This window comes from Mesoplodon mirus (genome assembly GCF_964341445.2).
Source record: "Mesoplodon mirus genome assembly, chromosome: 11".
Lineage (NCBI taxonomy): Eukaryota > Metazoa > Chordata > Mammalia > Artiodactyla > Ziphiidae > Mesoplodon > Mesoplodon mirus.
The window spans coordinates 9,587,407-9,612,229 of NC_138987.1; the positions used below are offsets into that span (position 1 = coordinate 9,587,407).

The window sequence follows — 24,823 nt, forward strand, 5'->3', positions numbered from 1 at the left end:
GGGGAAAATTGTACAGTTTTGGCTACATAAGTTTCAGATGACTATTGGGCATCCACTAAGCAACTAGAACGTGTTTCTACCACTCGTGAGAGCATTCTGAGGTAGAGGATGTGGATTTTGGAGTAATTATCTAAGTGTGTAAATTGAAACTGACTGTCAATAATTGTGTGTGTGTGTGTATGTAATATATGTAAGGATAAAGGAAAGAAGGACCATGGATGGAATCCTGGGAAATACCAATATTGAAGGAGCTTGGTAGAGCAAGTGGAACCATAAAGTGTGCTCAAGGAGGAGGCAAGAAGCCCAGGGTACTTTGATGCCATTGAAGCTGATGGATAGGACAGTAAGAAGGGAGAAAATGGCCAAAGATCATGTACTATAGAGAAGTTAAGTATTTCTATGAGGTTTTTGTGTCCCTGTGGGGGAAAAAACATAGTGGCATCAATCATGGGTCTAAAAACTTGGAAATATTATTCACTTCTCCTGAATGTAGTAGAGAATAACATTTTGCTATCACAAAGCTACAAGATATCCTAGAGAATAATTTTATCCTGTGAAATCCATGGACACGATGACCAAAGAATTGAAATTCACACTAGGAGCTCCTTAGGGACTGGGGATGTAATTTACTTATGTCTTTATTTCTAGCACATAGTGAAGTCCTTGACACCTTCTTGGTACTAACAAGTGCTTTTGGATAGAAGTGAATTAAAGCACTTATTATTTCACACTCATTTCTTTTATAGCAATGGAAACTACACATTGTGGTACTGGTGTCTAGGATTGCTTGCTGGTACTGACCGTTAAACTATGCCCTCCCCATTGCAACCCAAAGTAAAATTGAGGGAAATTAGAATCCTTTTAGAAATTGGAGCCTGGCAAAGAGAAAGAAGGAGATTAAGTCATTCCTAAGCTTGTTTGTGTTATAGGTTTTCTATTATAAATGTAGTTTTAAAATGGCATTGTATGGGTCATGCTTTTCCATGTAGAAATACTCATTCAAGATTAACTGTATAGAGAGAGTTTAACTATTTTCCATGTTGGAAAAATGATGAAAGACATTTTTCTGAAATCTCATTAAAATGGCCTTTAATTTCATAGTCATTTTTATCCAGAGCACTGCAGGTAAATTTGAAGACATGTATTAGAAAGCATATAAAAGACGTTTATTAAGAAATTCATAATTGCATCCTGTTTTCATGCCTTTTGTTTGGCTTAACTTTAAAACTGATTGAAAGTTGCTCAAATGGCCAGAAGCATTTTTGTTGTTCTTCCTAAAATGATGTTCATATGGAAAGTGCAGGCTAATAGGCAGCAGAATTTCAAATAAATTAATTTCAGTTTTCTCAGAAGGAGGTTTTGCAATATGAAAAAAAAAGTGTCTTTTTTCCTCTACTCCTGAAAAAAATGAACAGATGTAAATTTGTTATTTGAGTAGTTCCAATCAGTCCTCTGCAGATTTCTAATTACTATGACTTAAGAATTATTTCCTAGATACACCAGGAAATACAGTAATATTGTCTTCCATTTAATTTATTTTTTCTCTTACACAAAACGTAACTGATTTTGCCTGTGTTTTGGAGAAGTTGCTTAAAGTATAATTGAAGTTGGAGGCCACCTGGGTATTCAGATGATGATGAATTTTAAAAATTAATATCTTGTCATCTGCTGCTTATTTTTCTCTTATATGTTATTCATATAAATATGTACTAAATTATTACTGTGGCTAAATTATATCTCATATCCCTCCTTTCAATTCTTCGCTCCAAACAGTTGCATGGGGCTCCCCAGATGCGCTATTTAAACTGCAGCCCCTCCACTGCTCTCACACTCCTGTTCTCCTTTACTTAATTCCTTTTTTTTACATCACATTTATCACCTTCTAGTGAACTTTATAATTTCCTGTTTAGCTCTATATAATGGTATTAAAATAAATACAAATGTATAGTTTATTTTGTATATTGCTAACCTGTAAGCTCCCTGAAGACAGGGTTTATATATATGTCTCCTAAGTGCCTAGCACAGTGCTTAGCTCACAGAAACAAGCTCGATAAATATATGTTGTATGTATATTTATATGTGCTTTCCATGATTAGGTACATCCATTTTCCTTAAGCTCTTTGTGTGTGAAGAGTGCATCAATGATTATTTCAGAGACTTGCCTCCCTGCTTTTTCTTTCTTCCTCCGTCCCTGTTTACCTCTGTAGAATCAGAGACCGAAGGATGCCCTTTCTCTTTACTCCTCCATTGCTTGCAATTACAGTGCCCCTAAGTTGACTTTGCCCCAGGCACCCTTGTAGTTGGAAATGACTGGATAGGGGTTGGATGAATGGCAAGAAGGAGGAGTGATCCCATCTTGCAGTTCTGATAATAAGGAGAACACTATGAGGAAACACTCACCAATCATCTAGAGAAGATCCAACCTGGTCAGTGTAACCACATCTCATCATCAGACAGGCAGACAGGCAGACACTTTCTTAGAGAATAGAAATTTCAAGTTAGGGGATTAATCTGAGCTGTCCTGAAGTCTAAAGGTAGTCCAATTTTGAACGCCATTTATATTCTGTGAATAGCCTTTGGTTTTTCGTTTTAATGACGGTGTGTGTGTGTGTGTGTGCATGTGTGTGTGCGCGCGTGTGTATCCCCTGTATCTTTGCCTAATTCATGTAAAATTCTCAGTAAATCCTCTAACTCCTCAAAGACCAGATTTCGGGGTGGGTGCAGACCTGGGATGCCAAATGAGTACTCAGTCTCCTGAAACTTAGGGTTGAAGAAGAGAGTGGAACTGTAATCAAAAGCAACAACTGACATCGAGGAAAGATGAACAAGCTGGCCAATTTCTAGACTCTGTTCTAAAAAAAGTAATGGGAAGCATTCAGAGGTGAGAAGTTTCTCTGGGAAGGGCCAGTACCTTTATAAAATATGAGGGTGGAGTCAACAGAAAAGATTAGAAACTAAAAAGCAAGTGGTATTCACCCATGGTATTCACCCATTCACCCAAAATGGCTGAAAGTATTCACCCATTTTTCTCTTCCTTGAGCACCTCAATCCCCAACTTTCCGTCATTCCGTTCAAATCTTCTGGCGCTCCGCCAGCTCTTATTCCTTGTCTCCAGCCACTAATTTGCCTCTGGTTCCCACTGCTAGGACCTGTAAAGGATGCCTCCTGACACGAATAGATCCTTGCTCTCTTGACCCTTGAGTTGGGTGAAGGGACATCTCTTCTCAGCACCAAAATTAAACCTGCAAGGACAGTTTTAGGAACATTGTTATAAATGGTGTTTTCTTTCAATTCTTCAAGTACTGCAGGATAAGCCCATGAGTGAATTGTTTCTAGGTTGTAAAATCTATTCCAGGCCAAAAGAGATAGACTAAGACTTTCATTTTTGGAACTGCTCATGCCTTTTCTTAAGTTAGAAACTGCTGGTTTGACCTAACACCTATTCCTGCTGGTCTGTGAGATACATGATACCTTTTCCTCTTTCATAATTTATTGCTTCAACAGCAGACTTTTGTTAGAGACCTGCTGTTAAGGGACAAAGAAAACACCCACTTTGTTGAACATTTATGTTAAAAGTGAGTGCATTGCACTAAATCACTGTGTGCCCATGGGAACATCTCTAACCCAAATTATAACCATATCTGTGATGGAATCAGGCCCTGATTTTTTTTTCTTTTTTGGTAATATTTTTTTGAGTGTGTTGATTCCTGTGGAATTCACAAATGTTCGTTTTTTTTTTTTTTTCCCAGTGCCTGAACAAACTAGTTTTAAGTTAGGTTTCCTTCTGTGGACTTCCACAGTGCATCAGACTGTGTCATGGTACCCTGTACACAACTTTGTTCCTGCTTTTTAAATTATCTCTCTCTTCTGCCAGTCATTAAAATCTCTATAATGGCACTTTCAAAATATATTTTGAATGAATGAATGAACAAATCAAAAGTCTAATTACATTGACTTTTACTGAGCAGGTCAAGCTTTGGCCTACTCCTGTATCCCAGCTTGGGGTTCCTCCACAGTGATTGTACACCATCCAACTGATAAATGTCTCTCCTTCAAAAAATGACATAATAATTAGTCATCGATTTTGGATAGCCCCTGTAAATAGCAAAGAATAAAAGCAATCTGTATATAGGTTTAAAGTTCCATCACTGGTGGTCAATGCCTTTAATTTGTGTTAGGTATGCTTTAGTTCTTAATTTTGCTTGTTTTAAATCACAGAATTCTCTTAGAGAATGAGGACATATTTGAAAGAGATTTGACTATGGTCCCAGAAAATATATGTAGACCTACCTGAATAACATTTGTTTTTGTGGGGAGAAAAGGAGTGGGGAAAAGGGAAAAGTTTCATTTTTTAAAAAATTTCACACCATGGAGGCAGCTTTGTGAAATATTAAGGGCATGGGTTTTGGCATTAAACAGACTTGGATTCAGATCTCCCATTTATTGGTCCTGCACTTGGTCAAATTGCTTAATCCTTATTCTTCACCTGCAAAATTGGGCTCTGATATCACCTAATGTTGTAGCAAGGATTAAACAAAGTTCCTGGAAACTTGATATAATTGTGTAATGATAAAAGCTAAAGAGTTTGTTAGCTGTTAATTTCATTCAGTTTCTAACAGCTCACAGCTCTCTTGTGTGAGGATATTGCTTACACTCACTGGTAAACTTTTCCATTAAGAGAAGTAGGTCTTGAGCGCAAGAATAACTCAGGGAAACCCCTTTATAAGTTGCATTAATCAGTCTCCAGAGAAACAGAACCGATTGTGTGTGTGTGTGTGTGTGTGTGTGTATGTATATAGTAAAGAGATTTATTGTAAGTCATTGATTTATGAAATTATGAAGGTTGAAAAGTCTCATGATCTGCCCTCTGCAAGCTGGAGGCCCAGGAAGGATGCTGGTGTGACTCAAAGACCAAGAGCCTGGTGTAAATTCCACTCTGAGTCTGTAAGCCTGAGAACCAGGATTACTGAGGGCAGATCAGTGTCCCAGCTGAGACAGAGAGAAAGAAATCTTCCTATTCTCTTTTTTGTTCTATTCAGACCCTCAACAGATTGGATGATGCCCACCTACAATGGGAAAGGCAATATGCTTTACTTCGTCTGCTGAATACAATACTAATCTTCCTGAAATATCCCCACAGACATACTCAGAAATAATGTTTAACTAGTGTTCTGGGTATCCTATGATCCAATGAAATTGACACATAAAATTAACTATCACACCAAGTATATTGGTTATGATGCATTTCATCATAATGCATTTCTTGGTGAAGTTGACTTGGCATTGGAGGCTGTAGTTTACCCACCTTTGAAGCAAATCCAAGATGTTTATGTATTGGGATGGGCATGTATAAATACAGAAAGAGAGAAGAGAAGTTTGTTGATACCGAAAATGGAAAAGCACTGGGTGTATGAGCAGGAGAGAGAGGGCAATTATAAATGCTTAAACTAAGAACAGGTACATATTCCCAGTGGACTAATATGGGAAAGACATGGAAAGACATGTGACTTGAAGCCTGGCAGCTCTGAATTTGAGTCTCATCTTAAGACTTTCCAGTTGTGTTATCATGGGCAAGTTGTTTAATTTCTATCTCTGATGTTTTTATATCTCTAAAGTAAAAAGAGTAATAATATTTGAAATTGCTAATTTTAATTATGAAAAGAAGTAATATGGAAAACACACATCGAGTGTTAATTCTCTTTCTTCCTATTAAGTACTGTTTTTTAACTAGGAAAGTATATTCACACCTATTATTATCGTATGACATGTAGAGGAAAATATAGCCATAATTATATATTCGGAAGACAGGTATAAAGTGAATTATTCATATATTAATATACAATGTAGTCTGTGTATCCCAGATCCAACAAAATTAGCTATGTGGATTTGAGTAGCCATTCTGATTTTGGGGCTCCTTATTTGTAAAATGGGGATTATACCTTTATAAGTTTATTGAGAGAATTACATAAGATAATAATCATGAAGCATTTTGTTCAGGACCTGTTACAGAGTAGAAGTGGACTTATATGGGATAAAGGCTTATTTAGATGTCATAGTCCAGGCTCTAACTCAGAAGAAGTATCTTTGTAATGAATGCTCCATTTAACTGAGTCTTCATTTATTTTTCAGACATGGTACTATAGTGAGGATACATTTCTCTTTCTTTAGACCCTGAGCAAAAACTAATTTTAAAATATAAAAGCTACAACTTGTTCTTTTTCCCCCTAATATGAATTGATGAGGTTTTTAGTAATGTGTTGGAAATATAAAAACAGTTTTTTGATTGGATGCCTACTGCCCCATATTTGATAGGTTAGAATAAAAAATAATCATCTTTATGAAATAGCATGTCATTACTGTACTTCATTCAGTTGTCAAAGTCTAAACAAAATCCAATTTAGAACAAATAAACAGGTCTGTGTCAAAAGAAAGATACCAGAGAGGAGGCTTAACTGTATTTTCTGAAACTGTATTACTTGGCAGTTCTGTGACACTTAGAAGTGATAACCAGTGAAACGGGTTTCAGCTTTGGGGAGCTATGTAATAGAATCATGTGTGCGCATCTGTCTAGTTCACGTCACATGATTGTTGTCTTTTGCTCCATCTCCATTTCCATTCTTCTTCATGCAATAAAAGTATGGAGTGGGGAAACAACTTGCTCATTACTCAGCTCAGTGGGATTTAACTTTTTCAAGAAGTGACATCTTTTTATTTCGCTCAGAGTACATACAGTATATAATTATCATGTATAATAACTTAGCAGTAGTTTAAAATTAGTATCCAATTAAATTATGCTTTTTGTAACACACATATTATTATTCTAATAAATTGAAATTGTGTGTTTTAAGTAAAAAGTTAACTATTTATATTCCCTTTCTCTCTTAGTGCTTTTCTAGTTTAATTAAAAGAAAAGGAGAGAAGGAAAGTTGAGTTTATGATTTGAGAAAAAATATATGAGTAGAGAGAATTCTTTTGCGTGGTCCTCAAATACAAAATCTATTATCCTAGGGTGACCTGAAAGCCATAGATGTGCCATGTGAGACCAGAAAATTTATATAACTTTGTCTCTGGGATCTCTCATGAAACTCAAATTCAATCACTTATATCTCACTTATATCTTTTTTCTGAGATTAAAACCCTACCTATTTCTATTTCATGTGATAATTCCTATGAATCTGCTTCTTTCTAGTTATTTGAGGATTGAGAGGATTAACTAAAATGCTTTTATATTAAAAAATGCTACTAATGTCATCACTCTTTTTGGCAAAGAGTGATAACTCTGACCACTCTGATGTCTAGACATTTAATTTAAGAGTTCCAATTTCATGCCCCTATTACACTCTAAAATTATATAAGTTTAATTGAATATTTTAATTGCAAATTTCATACTTGGCAAATTGCATCATCTGGTTATCACTCAAAACCAGACAACACATACTTTGTATTCATTCAAATATAATTAATAGAAGTTTTCCTTAAAATTCTCTATAAGAGCCATACTTGATATTACATATTTTAGTTTTTAAAAAAACAAAAGAAAAACTAAACAATGCATGTGCTTTTATATATATATTTTAATTATATATAATTAAAATATATATTATATATGCATGTATATTATATATAATATATATTTTTCATTTTTATATATAATGTATATATTTATATATTTATATATTTTTAAATTTATATATATATTTATATATATTTTTTATTTTAAAATTTTATTTTATTTATTTTTTTATACAACAGCTTCTTATTAGTTATCCATTTTATACATATTAATGTATATATGTCAATCCCAATCTCCCAATTCATCACACCACCACCCCCTGCCACTTTCCCCCCTTGGTGTCCATATGTTTGTTCTCTACATCTGTGTCTCTATTTCTGCCCTGCAAACCGGTTCATCTGTACCATTTTTCTAGGTTCCACATACATGCATTAATACACGATATTTGTTTTTCTCTTTCTGACCTACTTCACTCTGTATGACAGTCTCTAGATCCATGCACATCTCTACAAATGACCCAATGGAATATTACTCGGCCATAAAAAGGAATGAAATTGGGTCATTTACATGTGCTTTTTTATCGGTAGAGAAGAGATAAGAAAGTAAGTGATAAGAAATCCCAAACAGCATTAGCTTAAACTAATTAAACTTGTATTCTCTGTACAGAGAAGTCCAGAGGTGTGCAGTCCCAGAGTCATGGGAAATTTTTATAAAGGGCTCAGTTTCCTGGGCTCCTTTCAGTTTGCTCTCTACCATCTTCAGAACAGGGCTTTTCTCTACCATCCTCAGAACTGGGCCTCCACCTGTAGTCAGCAGGACAGAGGAAGGGTAAGGGAGAACATGCTCCCTCCTCTTTGAGGACTTTTCCTAGAGGTCCTCTGGCTACTGTGCTTTCATTTCATTGGATAGAATTTAGTCACATGACCAAGACTCCTGTGCTGATTGATTCTGGTTCTTTGTATATATTCAGTGGCTTGTGCATATTAGATACTTAATTTCTAAGCTCTTGTGTCACCCTAAACCTTGGCATTACTGCAGTTGATTCAAGTAGTAGTAATTTATTCGTTTTACTTACAGCTTCTGTTTTTAAAAAGGACTTTGAGTTTCATTCCATTTACTGCTGGGATAGTCACTTGAGATTTTTTCCTGATACCTATTTTATCAAGCAAGATTTGGGGGCATTTGTGTGTTATGAGTTTGACATGCTGTTAATTATCACTTCTGTCTGATAATAGAGATTAACGATTTATGTTTCCAAATATCCTACTATGAACATAAACTAAAACTAGGCATTAATCTTGGAAAAACAGAAGAAATGCAACTGTAATGCCATTTCACAATTAAATTATATAAAATCTCATTATTAGAGTCATTAGCTAAATTAGCAAAATCAATTATTAAATTTGAATTAATGCAAAGTTTGAATATGATGCCAAGCCAATGCCAATTAATTTCAGTTGGGAAATTTCAGAGGCATGAATACCTTAGGAAAACATTGAACATCTAAAACATATAATGTCTTATCTCTGAGGAAAGAAATCTTAGTTTCAGAGTACCTACATGTGTTAAAGGATAATCAAACAAAATAAAATTCAGAAAAAAAGTCTCAATTTAACATGAACATGATGTTTTTGTTAGTATTTGGACCTTAGGGTTTATCAATTATTTTGTGAACCATTGCCTGTAAACATTAAGCTATCTGATTTATTTTGATGACTAAGAATTTTTGCCCAGGGAATAACCAAACAACTTATTTCTGAAATATTCTCAATAATATAATCTTAATTTTAAGTTGTTTTAGCTTTTCAGTTTCCAGAAGGCTTCTAACATAGATCATCATTTAATTTCCATGAAGCTTGCCATTACTGCTACTGGTAGATTAAAATGCTATCCTCTGTAACTTTGAGTTTTCATAAGCATGGTGGCCTGATCTGTCTGGAACTCCATTCCCTGCATGCTTGCCTTCCCTACAAACCTCACTTGACCTGTCATCGTGGAAAAGTATCCCTTTTGTGGGTTCCCAGAACACTTTAGGCTTCATTTACACTGTATTGTGTGTGCTTGATCGTCTGTCTTCATGAGATAGTTCATTCAAAAAATATTTACCTATTGTTTGGTAATCTTATTCTCAATGTTTAATATGGTGTAGGAGTGCCACAAATTATGCTTTAATGAAATTGAAAAAAGAAACAAAGCTACTATCCTTTAGTATTTCCCTAGTCTTAACAGCTCATGGCTCTGTAAACCGCATCCTGTTTCACCCATGTTCTGAGTAAATGTCCGCTTAGTTTACTGCAATTCATATTCTTGAAAACTATACTTTTCTTCTGTTTACTGCCATACATATTCTTGAAAAGTATACTTCTGCTGATGTGCTTTATTAATACCAATTTTCGAACATGTCAGATTTCAACGATTTTTAAAGACCTTTGTTTGAACTTGAGGCAAAAGGTAGCTTTACTTGAAGATTTGTATGTTTTGACAGTTCTGTATTGAGGGCAACCCCCTACAAAGAGCCACTGACATTTTGTTTGTATGTACTGACAGCAGTGGGGAAGGACATGCTTTTTAAAATAATCTAGAAAATTTATTTTTTTTGCCTTTTTAAATAAAAAGTAGAAATGATGATAGATTAGATTTTTATTGAAAAAAATAATTTATTCCCTGTAGTTTGCTTTTTTACATTCTATATTCTTTACATAGTTCATGTATGTGGTTGGCAAGGACATGAGGACCTTATGTTCTGAACAGAGGTGTTGCAGTTAGTATGTATGAAATGCTAAATGTGGTTTCTCAACCTCAGCACTATTGACATTGGGGGCCAGATACATCTTTGCTTTGGGAGGCTGTCTTGTGTGCCAGATAAATCTTTGCTTTGGGGGGCTGTCTTGTGTCTTCTAACATGTTTACATATTTAATGGCATACCTGGCCTCTACCCACTAGATGCCAATAGCATCCACCCAGTTGTGACAACCATAAACGTCTCCAGACATTGCCCAGTGTCCCCTGGGAGACAAAGTCACCCCTGGTTGAGAAACATTGTACTAAAAAATGCTCCCCTTCTGTCTCTGTCAATATTTAGATCAGCTGGGGATTGGTCTGCCTGTTTACACGTAATGTTTGCATTGAACTCTGTCCAGTCCACTGTTACCATGGGTTTGACTGGTTTTCATTTATCAAGTATCAGGAGTATTGTGATTTTTTTTTTAATGGTATTTTAGAGAAAGGGTTGTTAGGGGAGATTGGGGTAAAGATGGGCAAAACTTTTACAAGAAAAAGAAATTCTACACACTTAATGGTAATTCCTACAAAATGGTCAAAATCAGGTTAAAAAAAAGCTGAAAGGATTTAAGGGAGGGCATTTTGCTGTTTTTTTCTTGAAGTAAAGTGGTCTTCTGGAATTTAAGTGTTACAGTGAATAGTACTTTTTGTATCCAGATGTGTTTTCTTCCTTTGACTATAACAAGTATTTATTCTTTCTGTTTCTCCAATTTGTATTCTTCACTGGCTGCTTAATTTCAGTGACTGTGGTTCTGAAAGATAAATCACTGGGAGAGAAATATGAGAAGTAAAAGATTTGAATCTATTAAAATACACTATAATATATCCACCTACACACAGATACATAAAAGTGACCCAACCATTTATTATTTAGAGATCAATAACAATTTTTTTCAATTTCTCCCCGAAAAGACACTTTGAATTCCCATTGATGTATAGCATGGGCCCGTTTCCTTAATTGTAAAGCAACTTCACATAATATGGATAAAACTATTTCTTATTAGATTCTAGCTTGATGGTATATTAAAATGTGTTGTTGTCAGCTTCCCTTGTGGCGCAGTGGTTGAGAATCTGCCTGCTAACGCAGGGGACACGGGTTCGAGCCCTGGTCTGGGAGGATCCCACATGCCACAGAGCAACTAGGCCTGTGAGCCACAACTACTGAGGCTGCGCGTCTGGAGCCTGTGCTCCGCAACAAGAGAGGCCGCCATAGTGAGAGGCCCACACACCGTGATGAAGAGTGGCCCCCGCTTGCCACAACTAGAGAAAGCCCTCGCACAGAAACGAAGACCCAACACAGCAAATAAATAAATAAATACATACATACATACATAAACTCCTACCCCCAACATCTAAAAAAAAAAAAAAGAATAACAGCTGATATTATTTTTTTAAAAAATGTGTTGTTGTTTCTAACATACATAGAAACCAGAAGATTTTATTGACATGATCAGCATGTAAACAAACTGTGTCATCAATTTTAAACAGCTGTGGAAAAGCCTTTGGTATGAATGGTCTATTAAAATACAGATCCTCCTTTACAATCAGATTGCTGGGCTTGAACTGTGGCACACTTCTTGCTAGTTGTGTGTCCTCTGGTATGTTGCAGAACTTTTACTTGCCCCAGCTTCATCATCTGTAAAATGAGACTTGTAATAATAACCTACCTCATAAGGTTATTGATGAGTAATAAGTTAATATATGTAAATTAAGTTAATATATGTAACACTGTAGGTGCCAAATGGGTTTAGCTGTTGTTGTTGCTCTTATTATTACAACCACAACTATTACAACGTGAAGGGTTTCTATCCTTCTATCCAGTCTTCAGTAAAATAAAGAATGGGTTCTATAAATGTGGAAAACTGCAGTAATAGAAGCCTCGTTGTTACAGTGCTAGAATTGACCCAAATTCATCCTGAACTGTCAAAATGGCATTTGGATTCCTTTTCAGAGCATTAATTCAAATTCATATTATCCAAAATCTGAAGAATTTTAGAGCAAAAGGAAACATAACCTAGTATATATGCATCTAGACTTGACTTATCTTCTCTCTCCTCTTCTTTTTTTCTTTTAGAAAGAGCATGGGATTTAGTATCAAAGAAACTGTGTTCCAGTCCTGGCTTTGCCTCTTATTAACCATAAAACCTAGGGTTAGTTGGTAAATTCTCCGTGGACCTCGCTTTCTTCCTGTGTAGTAACATGGGGCTGATGATGACACTCTTTACTGCTGGCTAACTGCTGCTTACTTTCAAGCCTCTGCCCAATGGCACTTGGGACTCCGTGAACTTTCCTTTGTCCATTCCTGAGCTAGAGTGGTGTTGCTCCTCTGTGCCCTATCATAGTAATTTTCCACACCATTTATTTTCTTATTTGTCTCCCTCAATAGATCGTGCATCCCCAGGAGAGTGCATCTGTCTCGTTCACATTTGCAGTGTGCATACTAGAGCATAGTTGATGCTCAATTAAATCCTTAGCCATGAGAAATTGGTCACAATAGCCGTCTAACTTGGACTCACTCCATTGCTAACTTTATTCAGATGATACAGAGGATGATGCTCTCTAATTCAAAGAGCCACTTTATATATAATCCTGGAGACTTGGCTTGCTCCATCCCTCTGTGTGACTAGTTTCTTCCAAAGAATGAGGCAGGCTGGACAGGATTGTCTAGGTGTGGTTATCATGCTGTATTTTATGAGGTGGAAAATGACAGGACTGTAATACATCAGTATTGGGGAGCCCATGAGGCTGAATACATCATTTTCAAGGTTTATGGGCTTTAGGTACAGTTTCAAAGATATGCATTCATCTCCTCATGTGCTTTTTGTCTAGCCTAACAGCATATTTGTCCTTTAGAAATGTAATTATGTGCAGACTAATTAGTGGGCGATTGCAGTTATTTAGGTGACAGGAAAGGTAAAAAGGGCTCTGCCAGATCTGTAAAAGTGACCCTTGAGGGGCCAGAGTAAAGAGCCTTAGAAAATAAAATAAGAATTGGTAGGCTTTGGAGACTTCTTAAACCTGGGTTTAAAGTCATGAGTGATAACCAGGTTTCTGATTTTAGCAACTGATGTAAAGGAAAGATTTTTGAGGAAAGATTTTTTTTCTTCTTTTATCTCTTTCATTTATCTCTTTATTTTTGAGTGGGAAATATTGCTTTCAATTTTGGGATGTGTTGGTTTTGAAATTCCAGCTAATAAGCACCTAGATTGATGAGGTTGAGTAAGCTGTTGAATTTTCAACAGATCTGGATGTCACTAGTTTAGAATTGAGATCACTAGTTTAGAATTGAGAACAGTCAGCATATGAGCTGCATGTATGCATGTTGTCATGCAGAGACAGTACTTACCAAGAAAAGGAGAAAAAGACAAAGACCTGGGAAATACCAACTTCTTTTAAAGGAATATGTGAATAAAGATACACTTTTCTTCATTCTTGGAAGGATAGTCTCAGGGATAGAGAATAAGGAAGACTGGTTTTCCAGAAGCCGAGGAAACACAAGAGTTTCAGGAAGGAAGATGGGTTTAATAGTCACAGATGCTACAGTTGAGTAGGTGATTCATATAAGCAAACTATTTTGGGAGTTTGATAATTAGTGGAAATTCGATTATGACATTTCAGCAGAATTCTGGGAAAGAGCCTAAACTGGATTTAGGGGTAAATGGGATTTGAGTCATTGGACATGTGCACCACAGACTATTCTTAGAGGAAATCTGACTTTGAGGGGAAGAATGACAGTAAGAGGTAGTTAAGAGGTGGATGCAGGAATGATAAGGTGGTAGGGTTTTATCTTCCTCTCTATGCTAAGAGGCACACAAACATTTTTGTAGTCTTAAGGGAAAGGAAATTGCAATGGGGAAAAAGATTGAAGATATTGGATAAAAAGGGGCTCATGGAAGGACTTTAGTTCCTAAGGAAAGTAGAAAGACTCGGATTAAGATGGATTTCTCCTCTGATGACATTGGCCTTGTATCAAAGAAGAAACACCTCTTTATCTGAACCTCAAAGGAAAGTGACAAAGACAATTAAGGTTGTAGATATGTTTCTGAAATGAGATAATGTGTATGAGCTTAGCTAACTGGAAAGCATTTTGTCAAAATTATTTTTATAAAGAATATTATTCCCTTTTGGAAAGTATGTGAGTGTTCTTTCTCTTTATCAGTTTTACTTGCTTTTAAAGATAACTGAACTTTTTCACAGACTCTTGAATACCGCAGGAAGCTTTGTTTTTCCTTGTTCCTAGCAACTGAAAAGTACACTTAACAGCAAAGCATATCAATTTCATTATCAAATTGTTGCTCTAAATTTTCTACAGATATGTGCATTTCTGTGTATATGTAACTGTTAATGTGGTTTGGAACAGTTTCATTTATTCAAATGGCTCTTTTAACAAATAATAGGAATAATGAGGTTAATATATGCTAATGACAGTGAGCTAACTTTAATTTCAGGGTGATTTACTTCATTATTTTTCAATCATGCCCATTAAGTAAAAAGCTGAGTCTTTTAAAATACTCTACAAAATGATAAGTTTTTATCAGTGGCCTTCTCATTTTGCGAACCTCCGTTTTACCGCCTTTTGGAGGCCTCAGGAGCTGGCAAATGGAATCTGCAATTTGAGGTTGACGACAGTAGTACTCGGGTCCAAGAGAAGTGCCAAATATCTGTAAGACACTTGCTGATTATACGAGAATAGGGATAGGCCAGAAAGCCCTCTGTGAGAACTTTCAGAACTCAGTCCAGTTCCTTGACACTGTATTTTCACAGGCATGATTATAATTGATTCTCACTTGTCATGAGGGCAGGGCCTGGAAATGCTGGGATAATCCATGTGGCCACGCACTGCCAAAGGAGCCTCTAGGGAGGCCCAGAGTCTGAGGGTCTGTAGACAAAAGCATGTCCCACAACAGTGAACTGAAATTCGCCCAGTGTTCTGAAATTTAAGCTTATTTGACCAAATCCAAATAATAAGGAAATACCAATGTGGTTGGTCTTCAGTCTTTGATGGAATCTGATAAGATTCTGACTCTATACTATTGATCCAGATTACCTTTTGCCTTTCAAGCAGTCATGGGCCAATATTTCCCAAACAATATGGTCAGTGGGAGAGGCGTCTCAGGTTTAAATGTATATATGTATATCAGGGCCTTAGACAGGTTTCCTTTCTGAAGTGATGAAAAACTGTGCATGCTCCAAGGAGAAATCCAGGTGGTTTGTAATTCTAGTGGGAGAGAAAAGATTGCTGGAAAAGGGAAATTTCAGTGGGGGGTAAAGAGCTTTTTGAAAATACTTCTTAATACTTTCTAATGCAATGTAAATGCAGCTGATCCCTCTCTAGTATTTCCTCTCCTGAGTAATCATTTCCTTCTATTTAGAATTTATTTTTATAGTACCTCATCATTTTTATGGCCCCATTAACCATTTTTATGTTAGAAATATAAAATGAAAATTTGATTTTATGTATAGTCATACAGTCTTGTCTCCAAATTTCTATTTTGCTCATGCAGAGGGTTACTTCTACAAGAGAACAGCAGGTTTGCAGAAGCACTACATTATTATAAATTGGCGATCGGGAGCAGGCCTACGCTGGCTTGTAAGTAATATTCAAGTCCTTTTAAAATATCCCTCCCTCCCTCCCTCCCTTTGTGAAAATGGTGACTTAAAGCCTCACAGATTAAAAAACATGGTAACTCAATTTCTGAATACTTGCCAATCAAATTATGAGACTTTAACAATTACATCTCTCTCAATTTTAATATTTTGGTGCCTGTTTATCGTGTTAATATGTTAAGATAAATATAACTTTTATTTCTCTAGATATTAAGCTCAAAATATTCTGACTCCTTGAAGGCAGAGATTTTTTCAGTGATACCTGTACTTCTTACTACATTGTTGTTCTTTTGTACGTTTGTTCCCTGGGTATTTATTTCTTGGTTTTCTTTTAAAATCAGAAATAATACATAGAAACAAAACTGAAGTAAAGATAACTTTATCGTTTCCATAGTGTACATCATCTTCTCAACATTTGTATTTCCACTTGTCTCTCCTCAGCTGCATATTTAAACACCGGGATTATTCTAATGAACCAAGGAAAGACAGAAGAAGCTCGACGCACGTTCCTGAAGTGTTCTGAGATCCCTGACGAAAACCTAAAGGACCCTCATGCCCATAAGAGCTCGGTCACCAGCTGTCTGTACAACCTGGGGAAACTCTATCATGAGCAGGGACACTATGAGGTCAGGCCAAAACCTCTGCCTTATTTCTCCCCCTTGTTCTGATCTAGTCTTAATGTTTTCTACCTACGATCTCATTGTAGGGACACTGATCATTTAAGAAGCTAATAAGTGTTTTTATTAAAAGAGTTTTATGGTGAAATTCTTTTGGAAAAAAACTCTGCTTAAGCAAAAGTTTAATGGATTTCTTCACTGTGAATTTCTCAGTGTAATTATGACTCCTCAGGAAAAGAAAATAACATGCATTGCAGCTCAAGCTTATTTGCTCACCATCTCTTTGATTTTACAATTCAAGACACATTATTATTTTTATCTATATCCATTTTTTGATGTTAAAAAAATACATTTTTGTACTCTGCGTATTGAGTAAATGATTGATATAAATCCTACTCGTTTCTTTTCATTCTTTTTAAAAGAATAACCCAATGAAAACTAATTTTATTGTGTTTTTGAGTTGGGGAGAGGGGAAAGGTGATGGAGACAGGGTCTTGGATGGGAAGTTGGGAGGTTGGCCCAGTCCTGTGTTCCCTGTCTCTCTCACGAAGCCTGCCTGCATGGGTTTCTTCTCTCCCATTCAGTATGGCTCCTCCCTCCTCAAATGACACCCACACATACTCTTACACGATGTATTAAGACTGCAATGTGAGGGTGAAAATAGAATTTTAAAAATAATTGCATTTAATGATCTCAGTAGGTCTCAGTAGCTAGAAGATTCGTTAGTTGATATTTTATTTAGATCCTACTTGATCACCTGACTTGAAGTACCTACAGATTTTAGATGACTGTGGGTGACTTCTGGTTATTTTATTGCATAATCTATGGGAACTGAAAAATTTATATTGAGAGAACAATGGTAACATTTGACTCCTTGTTAAACTGATTTTTATATGACCTTCTTCACGGACTGGGTTGAATATTTTTATTCATGAAATGGAGGCAGTATGATATCAAAGGACGGCTTAATTATTTTCCTCTAAATACCATTTAGAAAGAACAATGGAAGATTTTAATTTGGGAAGGGTGTTGTTGTTTTATTTTCAGTGAATAGCCCTGTACTTTAGCTGTTTTTCTGTTTCTTAAATTAGGATGCACTTAGTGTATACAAGGAAGCAATTCAGAAAATGCCAAGGCAGTTTGCCCCACAGAGCTTGTACAACATGATGGGTAAGTAAAATAGTAATATTTTAATTGGTATTTCAGGGGCCTGTGGAAAAATTGAAACCTGTAATTCTGTTAAATGGAATTCTAATAAATCATATTGTTAATCCTCACTAACAAAACCCCTGTTCACAATTGAGTGTCACATTCAAATTTTCACAAAGCATACTTATTCTAAGAGAAATAAATGTGTTAACATAGTGATTTTCAAGAATTGGCTGGATCCCAGAGTTGTTCAAAAGGAGCTCAAAAACTGAAGTGGGTATTGAGTGTTAGCTAGACCCTAGAGATTGAAAATGATGAATAAAGTACATGTAGATTTTCATGAATTTATCAAATTTGTGATAATTTTTGATCATGTTATTTTCTTAATCATAATGTCCTCCTCAAAAATAAACATTGCTGTGATGTAGAGATTCATGGTTTTGATGCTTATAAAAAAATGTGAGCAACTGAGCCAACTTGTATGGTTTTCACTGATAAAGGCTTGGATCTCAAGAGGTTTTTTTCAGGGTATTATTTTAGAGTAAAAACAATACTGTGGAGAGTGTAAATATCCTACTACAATTATTCCTTTTTCTACATTGAATAATTAGCTTAATTTTCTTATTAATCAGAAAGTATGTACACTAGGCCATTGATTTTTCTAGGTACAAGGGGTCAAGAACTAGAATTCCTAATAAAATAATCTGCCTATTACCTGCAATTGATCCATGGCAGCCTTATAGGAAATTGTTACCACAGCTAATTTGATGGTGGACACACCTTTAAATTGCCTATTTGGTATATGATTCTTGAAAAGAATCCCTAAAGTTTAAGATGTTCTGCTGATTGATTAACTCTGCTGTTTCCAGATAAGGGGTTACTTTTGTCCTCAAATCAAATATTTCTTTTTCTCCGAACAACAAATCGCAAACTCAGATTTTCTTTTTTCATTAAACTTGGTTAATTTGCTTAGTATTTCTAGGCCTTCCTCGTGCATATAAACTAAATGTGACTACATGATCTCTAGGATTATTTTATGCTTTTATATTCTGTGATTTGAGACATTTGGTAGTAGCTGTATGGCTTTGAGTACGCATATAAAATCCCAAGTCCTCCCAAACTAGAAAATATATGCCTGGCAAGGACACTCACTTCTACTTTTTTTTAAATAACAGAAAATTCAGAAATAGTTTAGAGCTAGAACAAGGCACAGGTCAGTAAATAGAAAAAAAAAAAAAAAAAAAGATTTGGGAGACGTTTATATTCATTCCCTGTCTCTGGGAATCCTGACATTTAGCCTGGACAGCAGTAGGGTGATTTAATGCTCGTGTTAAAGAGGACACTGGAATAGTTTTAGTTGCTGTTTCTTTTTCTCTTTGGTATAATTACTGAAAGGTAAAATCTAACTTCCTTAAATGTACTTTTGTCTTTACCCTCTTGTGAATTAAAACCGCACCTTTTACTATCTAACATTTTACCATCAATCTATCCTCTCAGGTGAAATGTACATGTCCATAAAGTGTGTACCTGGAGTATGTAGATTTATCAGTTGAATTAACTTTCTGTGTTAGTGCTGGATGGTTATTCATTTCAAAATGAATATTGAAAGAACTGTGTTCTCTAGTTTTGTCTGAGGAGGCACAGTGGTTTTAGTTTATAATTTGATTTTTAACGCTAATGCTTGGGAAGGACTTTTTCCCAATTTTCCTCAATTATCAGAGAAGATATCTTTCTTTAAATTAGGAAAGGACTCAGATCCATGACAGCAGACAGCATATGGCATCTTTATTGTTAATAGGAAGTGTGGTATTCACTATAGTTAATGATTTGAGAAAATTCATTCAATTATTTTAAGTAAATACATTTGATTGAAAATTCAGCTGGCACCTTGAGATCTGTGTCTCATGTGTTTACACAGATGCTGAGCACACACAGGCAGCAAAAGATAAGTGTATCCCTGGGGTGATTGCTTAGTCCTTTGTCTTATTTTCCATTATAGAAGGAGGGAGCCGCTTTGCCCAGACTCTGCAAAGCCCTCTAACAATTTGCAAGGGGAGAATCCCAATATAATTTATAATTCCAGATTTCTGCCATAATTATAGTGGCTGCCTTCTGTTTAATTTTATGTGACGGTCTGTCAGCTGACTAGGTTTTGTAGTTTCAGTTGTTCACGAAACTATGATTTTCTCCGAGAATGAGTTCACCTCCTAATCAAATGGGTGAAATCCTCTGAGTGTTGGCTTTAACTCCTAATACATTTTGATTAGCCTCCATTTGACAAGAAAAAAAAAATGGCCCAGGAGATAAGCTGCCCTATCAGTTCATCATTTTCATTAGTCTGTCAACATGTGCTGATTATCCTATCAAGTTTATCAACAGCCTTGAATGTGTTTTCTAATTCTCACATTTGCATATTATTGGTGCCCTTTAGGGATCAGTGATGGATTATAACGTCTGGCTAGATTTAGCCTGCAAGTATTCATTTGTCTCACGGCTCATTCATTTACCCCTTCAAGACCACTACCCCCAAGCACTTGCATGTATATATGCAAACATTATTTATTTTCTTTTATTTGGAGGTTAGGAGACATAAAGGAATCTGTATGAAAAATACAATTATATTTGAATGTTATTATCATTTTAATGACTCAATTAATTGCAGCTGCTTAAAAAAAACCCAGCACTCCAGCCCTTTGCATTTTCCCTTGCCTTGAACATTTTATGAAAAACATATCACTCTATGCTGCATGCCAGTAGTTGACCTACCCTGAACATCGAATGAGCCTTTTTTGCATTTGTGTATTAATAGAAAATAACAAGTTTGATTATCGAGTATTACTTGCTTCCCAACTTATATTTTTCTATATTTTATCATAAGACTTAGTTTTTATTATGATAATCCATAAGTAAACTTAAAAATCTATTTAAAAATACATTCTCGGGCTTCCCTGGTGGCGCAGTGGTTGAGAGTCTGCCTGCCGATGCAGGGGACACAGGTTCGTACCCCGGTCCGGGAGGATCCCACATGCCGTGGAGCGGCTGGGCCCGTGAGCCATGGCCACTGGGCCTGCGCGTCCGGAGCCTGTGCTCCGCAACGGGAGAGGCCACAACAGTGAGAGGCCTGTGTACTGCAAAAAAAAAAAAAAACAACAAACATTCTCATTATTCTCTTTGATTTCATAGGATCAAGGTGATTGAGTAACAATAATTGAGGAGTATCGTCCCATCCAAAATTAAGTGAATTTACGAGCATGTACAAATCATATTTTAAAAGACACTATATATCATTTTTATAAACAAAAATTAAAGTTTCACCTAGGTGGTAGTTAAAATTAGTAAGGTATGAAAATACATGAAATGTAAAGAGGCCAAATCACACAATAACTGTTAAAATTGCTCCTAGCCAGTTGTGGACCTCAGTTTCCTCTTGAGAGAATGGGTTGGATTCAGTGGAGAATCAGTATAGTGTGAAGTCAGATAGCCCAGGTTCACATTATGGCTCTGACACTTAACAACTGAGTGACGTTGGGCAAATTACTTAACTGAAGCCTCAGTTTCCCCATCCATAAGGTGCTTGTAATGGTAGTGTCAGTTTGAGGATTGATTGAGATAATGAAGGTAAAGCATATCGGACCAAATGCCCAACCTAGTAAGTGTTTCATACCATTTACCTTCCGTTGTAATCATTATCCTTTCTGTGGGCTTTAAACTCCAGAAGTCTCTCCTTGTGTTCTCTCTGGCAGCTCTTTTTGTATTTACCAATATAAATCTGATTTCTCTATAGATACAGTTTTGACGTACTGATGGCCTTGGAGTCACCAACGGGGATTCTGTTTAGTTCTGTCCTGTCTAGAATTGCTGCATTTTCTCTCGAAGTCCATTTCCCCTTATCTCTCAACAACCACAGTCAAAATCCATCTTTTATCATTAACTGCATTAACCAAAAGTGAAACAGCATGCTTAGTTAATGCCCAATTAATTTAATTCCATTAATAGAGTATTCCCTTTAAATTGAAATCGTCATATTTAGGTTAGAGTTTCTTCTCCTTTTCCTGTCATGACATATTTTTCCCCTAGACTTAGTCAAAATTATTCTTTATTTTGACACCTATTGTAGGACTTTATTGAATCTCAGTTTCTCCTCTTCTCTTCTCAAATTGTAAGTGATTTTTAGAATCATAGAATGTTAGAGATGCAAGATTCATATCTTTAAAATCCTCCTAACATAATCTTTTATTTTACAAGCTAGAAAACACTCAAAGCGTTAGGTTGATCTGAGCCTGAACCAAGATGGCGGAGTAGAAGGACATGCTCTCACTCCCTCTTGCGAGAACACCAGAATCACAACTAGCTGCTGGACAGTCATCGACAGGAAGACACTGGAACTCACCAAAAAAGATACCCCACCTCCAAAGACAAAGGAGAAGCCACAATGAGACAGTGGGAGGGGCACAATCACAGCAAAATCAAATCCCATAACTGCTGGGTGGGTGACTCACAGACTGGAGAACACTTATACCACAGAAGTCCGCCCACTGGAGTGAAGGTTCTGAGCCCCACGTCAGGCTTCCCAACCTGGGGTTGCGGCAACGGGAAGAGGAATTCCTAGAGAATCAGACTTTGAAGGCTAGTGGGATTTGACTGCAGGACTTTGACAGGACTGGGGGAAACAGAGACTCCACTCTTGGTGGGCACACACAAAGTAGTGTGTGCATTGGGACCCAGGGGAAGGAGCAGTGACCTCATAGGAGACTGAACCAGACCTACCTGCTAGTGTTGGAGGGTCTCTTGTGGAGGCAGGGTGTGGTTGTGGCTCACCGTGGGGACAAGGACACTGGCAGCAGAAGTTCTGGGAAGTACTCCTTGGCGTGAGCCCTCACAGAGTCTGCCATTAGCCCCACCAAAGAGCCCAGGTACTGGGCTTCCCTGGTGGCGCAGTGGTTGAGAGTCTGCCTGCCGATGCAGGGGACACGAGTTCGTGCCCTGGTCCGGGAAGATGCCACATGCCGTGGAGCGGCTGGGCCCGTGAGCCATGGCCACTGTGCCTGCGTGTCTGGAGCCTGTGCTCCGCAACGGGAGAGACCACAACAGTGAGAGGCCCCCATACTGCAAAAAACAAAAAACAAAAAAAACGAGCCCAGGTAGGCTCTAGTGTTGGGTCGCCTCAGGCCAAACAACCAACAGGGAGGGAACCCAGCCCCACCCATCAACAGTCAAGTAGATTAAAGTCTTACTGAGCTCTGCCCACCAGAGCAACACCCAGCTCTACCCACCACCAGTCCCTCCCATCAGGAAACCTGCACAAGCCTCTTAGACAGCCTCATCCACCAGAGGGCAGACAGCAGAAGCAAGAAGAACTACAGTCCTGCAGCCTGTGGAACAAAAACCACATTCATAGACAGACAAGATGAAAAGGCAGAGGACTATGTACCAGATGAAGGAACAAGATAAAACCCCAGAAGAACAACTAAATGAAGCAGAGATAGGCAACCTTCCAGAAAAAGAATTCAGAATAATGATAGCGAAGATGATCCAGGACCTCGGAAAAACAATGGAGGCAAAGATCGAGAAGATGCAAGAACTGTTTAACAAAGACCTAGGAGAATTAAAGAACAAACAAACAAAGATGAACAATACAATAACTGAAATGAAAACTACACTAGAAGGAATCAATAGCAGAATAACTGAGGCAAAAGAATGGATAAGGGACCTGGAAGACAGAATGGTGGAATTCACTGCTGTGGAACAGAATAAAGAAAAAAGAATGAAAAGAAATGAAGACAGCCTAAGAGACCTCTGGGACAACATTAAACGCAACAACACTCACATCATAGAGGTCCCAGAAGGAGAAGAGAGAGAGAAAGGACCCGAGAAAATATTTGAAGAGATTATAGTCGAAAACTTCCCTAACATGGGAAAGGAAATAGCCACCCAAGCCCAGGAAGTGCAGAGGGTCGCATACAGTATAAAGCCAAGGAGAAACACACTGAGACACATAGTAATCAAATTGGCAAAAATTAAAGACAAAGAAAAATTATTCAAAGCAGCAAGGGAAAAACGACAAATAACATACAAGGGAACTCCCATAAGGTTAACAGCTGATTTCTCAGCAGAAACTCTACAAGCCAGAAGGGAGTGACATGATGTACTTAAAGTGATGAAAGGGAAGAACCTACAACCAAGATAACTCTACCTGGGAAGGATCTCATTCAGATTTGATGGAGAAATCAAAAGCTTTACAGACAAGCAAAAGCTAAGAGAATTCAGCACCACCAAACCAGCTCTACAACAAATGCTAAAGGAACTTTACTAAGTGGGAGACACAGGAGAAGAAAAGGACCTACAAAGAGTTAGGTTGATCTGTTTAGGATTACACAGTTTGTGTTAGAACCAGTAGTTTACTGATTTAAATTTAAATGCTTTTTGTATGCAGTCCTCTGTATTGCCAAAACTGGCACATTCTTCACTATGTCAATACAGCTTATCTTTACCCATTTAAAAACCAGCATATATATCTATATGTAGATATAGATGTATAGATATGTGGATATAGATATCATTCCTTGTCCAAATATATATGAAAAACCTTCTCATCTTAAAAGAATGAAACACCTACAGAATTGTGGTTTCATTACAGATGCATGAAATGCGGTATATTAAAATTCTTTTAATGTAAGTTAATTTTTTTTTTTAGTCTTTTTTTTTTTTTTTGCGGTACGCGGGCCTCTCACTGTTGTGGCCTCTCCCCTTGCGGATCACAGGCTCCAGACGCGCAGGCTCAGTGGCCATGGCTCACGGGCCCAGCTGCTCCGCGGCATGTGGGATCTTCCCAGACCGGGACACGAACCCGTGTCCCCTGCATTGGCGGGCAGACTCTCAACCACTGAGCCACCAGGGAAGCCCTAATGTAGGTTAATTTTTAACCACCCTCATTTTTTCTCTTCTTTCGCTATAATTGTTTATTTCCCTTACTATGTGTACTTAAGCATTGCTTTTGAATAATCCTACGAGATTATGGGAAACTAAGAAAGGCTGTAGCTTTCAATTTTATCAGTTTGAGCCCTTCCAATCCCAAAGGTCATTTTAAGCCTATTTACTATTTAATATAAAATTACTTGGCTTTCTCAATGCAAAGTGATTGTTGGGTTTAATTAT

At 37.0% G+C, this 24,823-nt stretch overlaps 1 protein-coding gene across 7 annotated transcripts in view; it reads left to right on the plus strand.

The window, feature by feature from the left end:
• TMTC2 (transmembrane O-mannosyltransferase targeting cadherins 2) overlaps positions 1-24,823 on the plus strand; it is a 537,933-nt gene that overhangs the window by 259,265 nt on the left and 253,845 nt on the right. For all 7 annotated transcript variants that reach the window (XR_014295268.1, XM_082635122.1, XM_082635123.1 and 4 more), the window contains 3 exons: positions 15,800-15,885; positions 16,344-16,528; positions 17,611-17,689. Coding sequence is in view for 6 of the 7 variants with exons in the window: in XM_082635122.1 (XP_082491248.1) it covers positions 15,800-15,885; positions 16,344-16,528; positions 17,611-17,689 (350 nt within the window). In the remaining variant the exon portion in view is untranslated. The remainder of the gene's footprint in view (positions 1-15,799; positions 15,886-16,343; positions 16,529-17,610; positions 17,690-24,823) is intronic.